Genomic DNA, 13,970 nt, shown 5'->3' with positions numbered 1-13,970 from the left:
AGCAAGTAAATTATGCAGGATGCTAGAAAGCTAAAGATGTGGTCTAAAACAGAGACATGGTTTAGTGGAAAAAGCACTAGATTATTGGTTAGGAAGGAAGACATTCTAACTTCAGCACTGTTACCAACTAACTGCATGGCACAGGCAATGTCACATCTCTCTGAGTCTCAGTTTTTTTCATCTGTCAAATAAAAGAATTGAAGTAGATGGTCTCTCAAGTCTTTTCAGCTCTGAAACTATATTTGATACTGTGAAACTGAGGATTAACAGGGACAAATTCTTAATCTATATCCTGAACTAATTTTTAATGTTGACATCCATTGTTATGCAATGTGAAATGCTTAGAAGTACAGTTTAAGAAAAATGAATGGAAATTCTGACAGGATAATGATTCTTAACAAATTAAATGAGATAGATTTAGGTGAATGAGAAGTCAAACATAAAATAAAAATAATACAAATTGACTAATACTCATATGCCATTCTAAACACTCAGAATTGGTGATTTTTAAAGAAAAATGTAAAATAGAGCTTATAAGATCAGGTGGAAGTGAGTTAATGAATTAATTTTAAAATGTAATTATATTTCAAATATAAAAGATGAAAATTTTATTAGCAGACCTTAAAAGATATTAATCCAAAGTTCAAAACCCTCAACTCTTCATCTAAGAAAATTCTAATTCTAAATCTTAAATCATTAAGTGTCCAGTATGAAAAAGCACATAGTGACAATAATATTAAATGTAACTTTAAAAAGAATCAGCTTAGTGTTTTAAAAATAAGACATAAACAATGACCAATTCCTGATATTAAGAGTTGTGGCTGGTGATTAATGTTGAGATTATATTTATAGCGTGGTTATGAAATTTCAAGTATTAAAGTATGATTTAATCTAGATGAATAGCCTGGATCAATTTGAAAACAAAAAATGTTTGCCTTTTCCTCTAGGAGATTATTCTAACCTTGTTAGTACTATAATTCCCTCTTTAGCCATGTCACTGTTATTTATCTAGAAACTATAAGATTTCTTTGTTTGACATCTAACAATGGCTGCATAATGAACACTCACCTATTCTCTTATTACAGCTGTGAGTATATATCCAATTATTTCTCAAAAAGCTGCCATTAGGGAAGGCAAAAGCACTGCCATGCTTATAGATGCTTTGAAAATTAAAGTGACAATCTATATCTTTTTGTAAAACAGATTAAAGTCTATTAACTATCACTACTAAGAATCAATTGGATCTCAAATCATTTTTCAGTAACATACTAGTAGGAAATGAGAACTACCATTAATGAAATATAGTAATATATTAACAGATGTTTCTTAAAATGAATGCAAATTTAAAAATGCAATAAAAATATTAATCGCACTTTTCATAAAATTGTACAGGTATACAAGAATACCCTGGCAAAAATTATTAATGGGGGTCCATCAAAATAAATGGGTATGTGAAATATTACAGGATAGCAGCAAGCTTGGACTGTCACTGACCATTCTACCTGTGTCACAGGTGATTAGCTAAAAATGTTACAATGGAATTTTACAATATTATGAAGGGATATTGTTATATAAGGTAGTAATGGTATTATTGCAAAAGTGATGTTATTCAGGGAATATCATCTGGAGTTTGACTATACCTTGGCTTTACATAAAGAATATGTTCTTGAATATGTATGAACTTTATTTCTACACAAATTGAATGTCTTAAATGTACACAGAGGAACTTGCTATTTAAAGAAGCCCAGCGATAAAGAATTCTTTAAAGTAAAGGTACCTTCTGTGACATTAATAACTATCACATAATATATCTATTTTCTACATTAGTTTTTACGTGTTATACTTAAAAATTTTCAAAGATCTATGATTTTATTATAATTTCTTTCAACTAATGCAGATTTATAGCCTTTCAACCATGTAGATGGTCTTCATAATGCTAAATTCATCACCTAGTGGTCAACCCCCTGGTTAAAAAAATGACGACAAAAACAAAAAACCCTCTGAACTTAGCTAATTGATCTTTGGGTTGCAGATGTACAATTCATCACCAGATTCTTACTCAGTTTTTTATGCTTGGTAGAACCTTCTAGAATCCAGTATCATTTCCACACAATGAAGCAAGAGAATAGGACTTTACAAATTAAGTATTCTTAAATTGGTAAAAGCTTTTGTTAAAGTGATCTGTGACCTGCTTAAAATGCTGACATTTCCAAGGGGGTAAAAACAGAAATGAAATCTACTGATGACAAAAACCATATTAAGCATCAGGTTAATTTTAAACCCTAAGGATAACAGTTTTACAAAACTAGAAAGATTAAAGTGTTTTCAAATGATTTTGCTATAATATTTCTAAGATCACTTCTCAGTAACTGTTAATTGTCTTTTCAATTGCCTGATATAATTGTTAATGAATTTGTCACTCTACAATCATCAGTATGAAAATGCTAATTGTGTATCCATGTATGCATGCGCAAACACATATGTGTTTGTGCGTGCACACACACAAATACATACCTCTTCTAGCTCTCCTGAAGAAACAGGATTATCTTCATATGCAGGGAATTGACAACCTGATTTACAACTGCAAAAATTATTTATTTCTTCTTCACAAGGTGCCAATATTTTGCAATTCACTTCTGAGTTTTCTATATGCTCTGTTTCTAAAGATTCTTTCATGCTACACTCCAAACACTGATCTTGTTTTCCTATTGGCAAAATCCCAGCTGATTCCTCCTGGGAATCCAGTGATGTCTGAGCACTCTTCTCCATTCCAGATTTTTTCAATCTGGGAAGGAATTTTCCAGACTCAAGCTCTGACTTTCCGTAGTAATGCCCTTCTTTCTCTGCATCTTCTTCCAGGGGTTTGAGATCTGCTTGTGGATCTTCAAACACATCAACTTGAGAAGGGAGAGGATTTGCCTCATCTTTTTCAGATTCAAATTCTGACTCACTTCCTCCTCCTGGAGATAGTTCAGAGGCAGAAATTGGGCGAAAGTGAGTCCTTGGAGAAATCCTTATAGCCCTATATTGTGTTCTGTCAACACCACATATCCTAGGATGAAAAACTTCACTGTCTGAATCAGAGCAGAGGATTGATTTAGGTTTAAAACTAGGGCTGAAAGATGCAATCCCTTCTGGTTCAAATGAACATTCTACATGAAGAACTTGTGAAAATGGATTGTTTAGATCAAAGGAAGAGAATGAATATTCAAGTCCAGGATCTTCGACTTGAAAGTTACCACAAGCTCCTAGTAAGTCTTCATGGAAGATAAAAGAAAACCCTTTATTTAACCCACTTTCTCCACTTTTAGATTGATCATTCTGTTCAAATGAAACAAATGGTCTCCATAACTGCCTGTGACCTGGTGCAAAGCTGTTTCCTGGGGTCATAAAGACGTCTGTACCAGCTATTGTCACTACATCGGAAGCTGCACACTGTAGTAGGCTTCCTTTTGCGTGACTAGGTGGTACTACAGCCCATTCCCCATCACTATTAAATGTTTTGAGTTCTCCATAAACTCCACCAAGAATAAATGCATTTTCTTTATCCTCGTTTACATCCCAAGGTTTGGAGGGGGTAGTATAATCACCACCATCTACCTTAGATAGCTCACTTGGAACAAATGCTCTTTTCTCCAAGTTCTCTTTCTGTCCCTCCCATAGATGGTACTCTGATCTCTGCACTGCCTTATTAGGCTCATGGAGGGTTTCCATTTTAGCTTCAGTATCCAAACAGCAGCAGTAGTTATTTACATCTGTTGAAAACAACTCATCATCTATTCTTTCTATTTCTACCATTGCTACAGAATTTCTGTCTGTCATATTTGTCCAAATGTCTTTAATAACCCCTGAGCTGTAGCCATCTCCTGGTGGACTGCTATCACTACAAACTTGTGTAGCTTCATAGTCTTTACTTTCTGTTTTTTGTTCTAGCTGAATACCACAGACAGATTCTAGTTTAGATTTTTTTTTGAAAACCAAATTAGGTATCTCTCCTAAAGTTCTATCATTTTGCTGGCAAGTTTCTTCTTGCAAAAAATCTAGAAGTTCTTCATCTACATAATTTGAGGAGACTCTGGGAACTACATAATTAATATCTTCTGCATTAAACTGCGTGGATTCTTCAAACTGAATATTTAAAGTCTCATTGTCTGAACGTGTTTCTTCTGAGTGTGACCATGGACTACAAGTTCTTGTTGAAAGATTGGAACAGTGTTCATTTTCATCAAAGGCACTATTTTTGGTCCATATTAGCAACCTAGACTGTGTTTTTCCAAGCATATTAGCACTACTACTAGAATCTGTATTTTCATTTCCCAAGTTGAGTGTTTCAAAAGAAAATGGTAAAACAGAATTACTGCATTGCACTTCAAACACTGAAAAACAAGAGTTTATACCAGACCCTTCATTAATATCTGAAAAGAGCTCTTGATTGCCAGCAAGCATGTGTGAACTAAGCATTGTGCTGTCTAAGATAGGTGAGAGTCTAATAGGAGAATCACCTCCAAAACTTTCCCCATCTGCATCACCAGAGCTTGAAGATGAACAGCACTCCAAAAATTGAGCTAAATTACTAAGGTCTTGCAAGATTAACCCCTCAGCACCAACAGAGCTGGTAGAATCTGTCCATATTGCACTTTCCCCTTGCAACTCCATTCCATCTAACACTATGCAACATTCTGCCTCAAAATCAGTTTTCTCTTTACTCTTTTGTCGAATCATATTCAAAATCCGACTTTCTCCTTGCATCGTATCTGAGGCACCAGGATCCAACATGGATTGATCAATATCTACTTCATAGAAGTGTGTTAGTTCTGACAGATGAACATCATCCAAATATTTATTGTCCTCTTGTTGAGAACATAATGAGGTCCCAGTGAGGTCAATGTCCTCATTTATAACTGCAGGCATTTCTACAAAGTGACCATCAATGAAAGTACCTGCTGCGAGGTATGTTTTATGAATATTATTGTTGCTAATACAAAGACCATGCACTGATTCTGACAAGGCTTCTACTGCTTCCGATGTTAGATCACATGTATCTTGCCTGTTTCGGTATGTAGTCTCAAGTTTACTTTTTCTGCTCACAGGAACAAAATATTCTGCAATTGGTTCCGTATACCATAATGGCTCCTCTTTATATTCTTTTTCATTTCTGCTCTCTAAGTACAGATCTTTTCCTTCTGTGATGCTAGGATCGGTTCTTCCAATTTCTTTCAAATGTCTTTTGCCCCTTTTGCACAGCTGTTTGATGGATCCACTGCTACTGCTGCTGCTACTTCCAATATGAAACTTTCTTTCAGCCCTTTCACTGGTTTTCACGGAAATCCTGCTTTGACCATTTCGCCCTTTTTTGTTTCGAATATCTCTTGTTCTGTGCCTTACTTTCACACATTTCACTGATGCTTTTAATTCTCCCTGATTACCACTTGAGCTTGAGCCTGCTTCGCTAGAACCTGAAGACCAGGATCGAGGGCGAATTTTTCCTTCAGGTTTGTGTCGGGTTTGCTTTTTATAGAAAGCAGGCTTCTCTTCAGTTGTGCCATTATTATACTTGTTCTCTTTCTCATTTTTACTTTTTTTCAGCTGGATTCGCTCATGTACAGCGCTGGACATGTCACTGCTTCTCTCTTGAATGACTTCACTTTCACTGTTGCAGTCCTTGGCAGAGGACGTGTCTGTGGTAGCTGGTGGAGCTGTGGATGATGAGGATGAGCTAGAGTAAGAGCAAACTTTAGACTTATTCCATACGGTCATGATTTCTTGCAGGCAAACTGGTTTCTCAGAGAGTGGTGGGAATGCTTCGTAGTACCTAAAAGTAAAGAAACTTTCAAAAATTAGCATTTAAAAATATAAGCAGGATAAATTCTCCCTTACCTGGAATGATATCAGAAAACTGGGTATTCTGGTAAAGGGGATGGCATATATACCACTTACAAATAACTAATTTAATGAATTAGAACATAATGAAAAATAGTTAAGGATAAATCATGTTTCTGGTCTTTCCCCAGGTGAAGAGTACAAAAGAAAAGATACAGTCCCTATCCTCAAGGTGCTGCTTAAATTAGACTGCGTTGATACAACTAACACCCATGAAGTAATGGTGAGAAATACGAGACGATCATCAAATATCATAGAGGAGACAGAGATCGTTACGGGCTAGACTAAACAGAGAAAGTCATCATGGAGCAGGTGAGACTTTGAGCTAGGCCTTATCAAATAGGTAGAATTTGGAGTGATAAAGGGGGAAGACATGCCAGACAAGAGAAACATAACCAAAGCTATGAAGACAACTATATTGTAGTGGAAAGAATGCTGGACTGGATTCATTAGACCTGGCTTTGGAAATCAGCTCTGCTACAAGGTCCATGCCACCCTAAGTATGTCACAAACTCTTTTGGCTTCAATATTCCTCATCTGTAAAATGAGTGGACTGAACTAAACAGCCTTCTAGCTGTAAAACTTATGTCACATTCATGAAGCTTAGAGGAAACCAGCCTGCCTATACTACAGTTCTTATGGGGGATATGGTACAGTAGGAAACAAAATAGAATAGAATTCCCTTACTGAGAGACTAGAAAGCAAAGCAGAAAAAATTTTCATTTTCCATCATGAGAAACTAGAAACCACTGCAGGTTTCTGATTAGGATAACAAAGAAAAAAAAGCAGCAAGAGTATACAGGACAGATAAGCGAGGGACAAAGTCAGAGTCAGGGAAGCTACTTTAGTAATTCAAGCATGAGGTGATGAGATAGAATGTAATTCACCAAAATATTACTGACAATTAAAGTCGTTGTAATATGGTGCTTTAATGTTTACAAAGCATTACTCATAACAACCATGGCGATTTTCCCCATCTTGCAGATGGGGAAACTGAGGCTCAGAAGGGGAAATAACTTATTCACAACCATACAACTATAAGGGCCAAATCTGGGATTTGAATGCAGGTTTTTAAATGTCAAGTTTGGTGTTCTTCCCACTATACCAATTCTAAATATAATCTTTTAAACTTTTTCTGAAGGTGTTACATACAGTGCTTGGGGTCACCACACAGCAACTGTATTTCATTTATCTCTGGCTGCCCCACAGCACCTAACACTCTATTTTGTACATAGGAGATACTTGAACATTGGTTGAATGAGTGAAGTAATTTTACTCTAAGGGTGAAAGTTTGGTTTATTACTTATAGAAAGTAGGACAATAGTTTATTGTATTGTGAAAAGCATAAAACAAAGTAACTGCACACATCAAAGTGACAAGTCAAGTAATTTTTAAAAAGTTTTAAAAAAATTTTCATCAATATTAATATTAATTTTCATAACCTACTAATATTAGGTGATGGAGCAGCTGGAGGTAAGGTTGTATTCAAAAGGAATTAATTACTGACTCATTGTTGAGTTGGGAACACAGTTGATATTTTATAGAGACTAGGCCTGGACTTTAAAAATGAACAGAATTATCCAAATGAGTTATTTTTCTCTTTTCACAATTATGAATATGAGCTTTCTTACAAGATCTTTAATTAAGATCTAAGCTTCTCTTGCTCTTCTAATATGCTCAGTATTTAAGCTTTTCATTTTCACAGCAAGATGAAATATCTGGCTGACAAATGCATTTCAGGGTGGGTTAATGTGAATGGACTTCTAAATGCTGTGATTTTATTAGAAAACTCATTCAATACAGTACTTACTTTAATCATATACCATATAGCCACTGAGTCTATGACAATCTAATGGATACAACTACAGTGGTGATCAGGTGATCTGGTTCCATGTCAAATTCCACTAAAGACTTACCATATCACCTTGGGCAATTTGATCTAACCCTCAAATTCCCTATTTGCAAATATAAGAATAATATATTTCCCCTTTATCTAGCTTTTACCTTTATTCACGATAAAGTAACTGAAGTGTTTTAATTCCCTTGGACGAAAAGGAAGCTCAGTGCTGAAAATTGTATGAAATATTTTGTTCTGCTTTAAAAAGAAAAAATAAAAACCTATTTCCACACAATTAAAAATAACATTATAACAACAGGTTGAAAAGTAGAGGCCTTCTATCAGAAACCCGACCTTAATACTTAACACATAACATAGAAAACACAAAAAGAAATATCTATGTAAACAGGACCTCCAGAAAACATGAAAGCTAAAAACCAACCTTCTTCTCATCTATTAATTTGATTTTAATCAACTTAAATTCACATTTTAAAAAGAAAATAAAAACCCACATACATTTCCACTTGATCCTTTGCTGTGGGAGATATTTCTGCCTCTGGAGAGGGAGAGCCCTCTAATTTTTTGTTAATCTTCTCTTCTGTTACAAAAGAAAAATTTAAAAATATTTTTTATTTCACTTTTCAAATATTGATTTGCTTATATTAAAAACTCTCAATTAGAAGTTATAGAAATTATTATTTATTTAGAACATGTTTATATTATTTTCTCTATTTAAAAAGCAACAACAATCAAAGAACACTTGTCCTATTTGTCAAGGGTCATCTTCTTGTGCTAAAGTTGTGCCAAAGGCTAGAAATTTTCAGAAGTTATGTCTATTACAAATTATATACATGCTTATATACTAAGATAAATATGAAGTTCTTTGAGTTTTCCTGATATAAAATTGACTTAGAGGCTAAAGAACATAAGACATCTGTTTTCAAATCCTGAAAACATCCCACCATTTTGAAATCCTGAACATGCATGGACACTGCCAGATATTGGCTAAAATTAACTAACTGAAATGTTTAAAGAAATGTTTTAATATGACAGGTTAACAGTTACTTAGTGTCTAGGTCAATACAGACATTTTATCATGTTCAGTAACAAAAGGAACTTCTCAGAATGACTCCAGGTGTGTCCTCAAATAAACTGCTAAATATTACTGTTGTTTTAGGCATGAGGCAGGAATATACTTAGGAAAGTAGCAAGTAGGAGGAGTCACTAAGAAAAAGAAGAGCAATAGTTCAAAGGGCTCCCTAGCCCATTGGGAGGAATCTATTGCTCCTAATACTTGTGAAAGAAGTCATGACCAGGAATCATGTACTGTGGGGACACATGACACATACACATATATCTCCCATGTCCTGATTAGTTTGTCAGATTCCTGATTACTTCTAAAATGGGAATAATCAAGTTAGCTTCAAAAGTAAAGTAGCAGTTAATTTGTCTTGGCTAAGAAAAGGAGGATACTTGAAACCTCTTTCAGCTTCAGGTTCATTGTGGAAACAAAATTAAATGGCTGCCAACAACCAGAAAAGGCTGGGTTCTGCAGCTCTCCTATATCAGGACAAAGTAGATAAAGGAGCTAATTTCATTATGATTATTGTTGAAAACATAGAGAGCATGGTGCTGCATTGTTGACTCACTGACAGCTACCTATCACAAAGAATTTGTCTATGCTTTCCTTGATCAGGAATAGCAAGGTACTAACAGATTTAAGTTCTTAGATCTATGATCCTACTGTATGTTAGAACCACTCATTGCAAATAGGAATCCCTTACCTTGCTTACTCTGAAGGTCTTTCAGTCTGGAGCAGAGCTCCTCCACTAAAGTTTCAATCCCAGAGCTCTGTATAAGAACAGAAATAGACAGGTTATGACCAATTACAAAGTTTGGAAAATCATAGTCTTTGGTTTGATATTGATAGATAATTCTCACAAGTTTTCCAAAAAACCACATAGTTAGCAATATGTTATCCGAATGTGACTAGACCATTTAAACGCTTGGCTTCTTGTTGGTGAAAGCTGCCAACCCAAGAAGCATGACACTCCCCTTGCTGGGGACCCCTTCCTGGTAGCAGTAAGGGGGTGACCTGGTCACATGCTGAGCTCAACAAGTGCATCTTGTCTGGGGAAAAACTCAGCAGGGATAGAAAACATTCCTGGAAAGCAGCATCCTGAAGGGTCTGGTGCAAATTATTTGCTAAAAAAAACAACAACACATAATGTTAAACTGGGAAAGCATAACGTGGAACCTGGTATTCAGAGAGTCTTTATTTTATCAAGTCAGATAATATATTCAAATGGAATAGAATGCACTAGAAAAATGTGGCCCCAAAACAGCAACATTTGTTCAAAGTAAATGATAATACCATAATCAAACAGAAAAGATACAATGTTTTATGGTAGATTTTATATGTTTTCTTCGTTATAATGTTATTCCATAATGATAAATAGGAGTAGAAAGAGTATAACACTTGGGTTCTGAAGACCTGTGTTCAAATGCTGTTCCTTTTTCTAACAACATGACCTCAAAGCAACTCACTTCTTTCCCCTGAGCCTCAGTTTTCTACTCTGTAAAATGAGGGTGTTAATATTGGCACTACCTACCTCACAAAGTTATGTGAATCATATGAAATAAAAGATCTCTTGTAGGCAGCCTGATAATGGAAAGTACGAGTGAGTTAAGAAGACTTCTTCAAATTCCCCTCTGACTCAAGCAATGTGACCATGGGGAAAGTTACTTACTCCCCAAGACGCAATTTCATTGTCTCTAATTTGGGAGAACTTCATCTACCTAACAGTATTCTAAAGATTAAATAAGATTATGTATATAAAGTAGTTTGAAAAGCTTAAAGCAATGTATGCCAGTATCTTCATTATTATTAAAGAACATGATCTCATTCACTGGGCAAAATAAGGCATTAAATGAACAAAATATGGGTAAAATTATATAGCCATTTGTCATGTATTAAGCATGATACAAAAATAATTCAAAAAGACCCAATCCCTGACCTTTAGAATCATATAACCTTTAGTTAAAAAAAAACAACAACAAACAAACAGGATATATAGACAGCAGAACAGAAAATTTAAACCAACGTCTGAAAGGACAGCAAGTTATTTTTATAAATATTCAATTAAAATATTTATACTTGTAAAGCTATTATTGAATTAATTGCATTTTAAGGGTGAAAGAATTGGGAATCATGGAAAGCTGAGGGTAGAAACCAGATTAGAGAAAGCAAAGAGCAATCAGTAGCTAAAATCTTGGTAATATGGTAGGGGGTGGGATTTTTAAAAAAGCAGGTAGCTAAATATCTTTTCATCAAAAAATGTATAATATGTGTGACTGCATTTCTCAAAAAATAAGGAGAAACAAAATCCAGAAAATCAATAAATATAAGTAGATATATTTCTAAGAAACTTGAGTCATCAGGCTTACATCTGAAGGATAAAAGTCCTATTTAAACCAGAGGTTTAAACAGGTCTTTCCAGTTTTAAAACAATTAGAACAAGCATACATGACAAAGCACTTCTCTAACTCATCACCATCACTGGAACCTTGAGGGTCTAAAAATAAAACTTTACACCATTTGCTTAACTTAAAATGACTTAGCACTGGTATTAAAAATAACCTAAATAAGTAACATACAGTTACACAGATTAAGAAGCTGGAAATGCATTAACACTGAAAAGATGAACATTAAAAATCAATACTCACATTTCATGTGTGAGATGTAATAGATTGTATAAAGAAAAGGAGAGGGAGAAAGGGAAAAGAGCCCCAAATCTTTCTCTCAGTTTTACTCTGCTGCCCGCTAAAGACCATGAAAAACCTAAAAGAAGAACCTGTGGCTGATGTTAGCACCAAATGTTGCCATCACTCCAACTTAATAATTCCATATGAAAAAATTGGCTTACCATACTTTTCAAGGAGTGACAAGTTTTGGAATTACACTCCATTTCCTCCTGATCCTGAAACTAATACTTGAGTCAGCTGACATGCTGCATTCTGTTCTGTAGCACAAGCCTGGGCTAAAAAATAGTCTCCAGGGCAGAATGCCAGCCTCTAGGGATCGCTTATTCCTCTGCTTTGGTACTCTCAAATGCCTGCAGCTCGGTGTCACATCACCTCAGAAAGGCTAAATGTATTCAAATGATTGTGACTACAATTGATTGAATGTTGATATAACTGTTGGTGCCTTATCACAGGCTTTTGCTTCATACCAAACAGTAATGTAACTATTCTATCAATCAAGACTGCAGGGTTTTAGGGCTTTGATTTGCTTTAATACATCCACTGTAAGCATGATTTTAGCCTAACAGTCTGGGTTAAAAATAAGCTTTATATGTATATTCTTGGATTCTTTGCTTGACTCTGTATTTTAAATCATTTATCTTAATCTTTACAGTACCGTGTTAACATATAGTAAACATATGATTTTAACTGACTGGTTGATGATCCATAACAATGCAAACATTCTCAGAGGGAATGAGTAATACTAAAGTGCAACAGGTACCAAGTTAATGAAACAAATATTCACATTTTTTTAAAATTTCTTGTTTATCTAGAACACAAATTACCAGACCACAGCTTTAAAAAAAAATACTATTACTGATGTTTATCATGTGACCACCCCATGCATGGCCTCTTAGCCTGGGCCCCATGGCTTTTGATTGGGGAGCCCTCATCATAACTAACCTTGCACATACTCCATTACTGGAGTATAAATACTCATTATCTGCAGCCAGATTCATACCCTGGGAGGTCCCTCTACCACACTCACTTCTCCCTAGACTACCACTCTGTAATTTGTCTTATCTTCTCCCATTAGAATATCAGCTCCTTGAGTGCAGGGACTATCTTTGTTTTTGTTTAATTTGAATCCCCAGCACTTAGTACAAAGCAGGGCTCAGAGCAGAGTTTAATAAATGCCTTTTCATTCATTCATCCATTCAAATTGTTTCCAGTATTCAATTGTTGTTTGTCTTTCTTCTCTAAGAGAACCAGGACTTAGGGAAGTGATATCATGACTTGCAGTGAAATGGATTTAAGTGAGGGTGGGCTGTGCAAGGTTAGCGACCTTACTCTCTCCTCTAGAGCCATCTGGGTCTAGTGGTAAAATATACTTCAGGACAACTGGAGATGGCCCTGGATGTTTGAGGCAAATACAGGCTCACACAGCTAGTAAGTGTCTGAGGTGAGAGTTGAATTTAGGTTCTCCCAACTTCAGGGTCAGTGCTTTATCCACTCCACCACCCATCTGCCTGATGTAGGAAGCAAAAAAAGGGGTTAACAGAAAAACCTAAGACCTAAGCTTTAATTTAGATATGAGCTCTAAAAGGAATTCAGACCCCAGTTAATGGATAACTTAAGACTTGAGTCTTCATTAATACAAGTCAGGGCCTAGGTTCTCCTAACCCACATTAATCAGCACCCATAACAAGAACATAAAGACCCAGGTCATAGAGACCTTAACTATAACAATGATACACAGACAAGGTATAGAAATTCAACTGATAAATGAAAATATTTTGAAACCAAGCATGGGAATCAAAAGGTGACATGCACAGAAAAGGCTAAATTTGTCCCCAGATTCACCTTATGACATGTAAACCCCCAAAACACACCTCTATGCCTCAGGGGTTGGCTTAAGCCCCCAGGAACTCCAAATTAGGATAAACTTTCCCCTGTATCTCCCTAAGGTGGAGATTATTATAATAAGACTGATAATAAATTTATTCATACTATAAATATAACTGTATTTTCTTTTCTTACTTGAGAGATACCTTTCCACTTTTCTAGTTCTCTCCCTGTGGTCACTCACAGTATTGTAATAAAACTTGGGAAACTGAGTCACTGAGTCTTGTAATTCTTTTGGGATGACTCATGATCAATTTGACCCTAAATTCCATGCCACATCATGCCCACTAGTATTCATTTAAAAATTATGAAGACCCTTCTAAGTTCTAGTACTGTTCATATTTTGGTATTAAATGCATTTTGTTGCTCTCTAATTTACTGAAAATCAGTAATCCACATATTGTATGTATGGTAACATTTACTTAGCCAGATTACTAAATTAACCAAAAATTTTGGATATATGGAAATTTATTCATATGCTGGGAAGGGAAAAAACTAGTACTTTTCTGAAAATATACCTATTCCCTTTGACCTTCTTTTTCTTTCAAGCCTCCCTCAAACTTCTAAATTCTCTACACTTTTTCCCTGAAAATCTCTTATTTTT

General features: G+C 35.3%; 1 protein-coding gene across 5 annotated transcripts in view; it reads right to left on the bottom strand.

Annotated features, from left to right (window-relative positions):
* KIAA0232 (KIAA0232 ortholog) overlaps positions 1–13,970 on the bottom strand; it is a 102,694-nt gene that overhangs the window by 15,396 nt on the left and 73,328 nt on the right. For 4 of the 5 annotated variants that reach the window (XM_043971036.1, XM_043971034.1, XM_043971037.1 and 1 more), the window contains 3 exons: positions 9,502–9,568; positions 8,234–8,315; positions 2,515–5,812 (listed from right to left, as the gene is read on the bottom strand). In XM_043971036.1, coding sequence (XP_043826971.1) covers positions 2,515–5,812; positions 8,234–8,315; positions 9,502–9,568 — 3,447 coding nt within the window. Of the gene's footprint in view, positions 1–2,514; positions 5,813–8,233; positions 8,316–9,501; positions 9,569–11,643; positions 11,721–13,970 lie in introns of those variants that run through there. The other variant, XM_043971039.1, reaches the window with a different exon arrangement.

The sequence above is a fragment of the Dromiciops gliroides genome, chromosome 6, assembly GCF_019393635.1.
Source record: "Dromiciops gliroides isolate mDroGli1 chromosome 6, mDroGli1.pri, whole genome shotgun sequence".
Lineage (NCBI taxonomy): Eukaryota > Metazoa > Chordata > Mammalia > Microbiotheria > Microbiotheriidae > Dromiciops > Dromiciops gliroides.
This window is presented reverse-complemented; position numbering and strand designations above follow the sequence as displayed.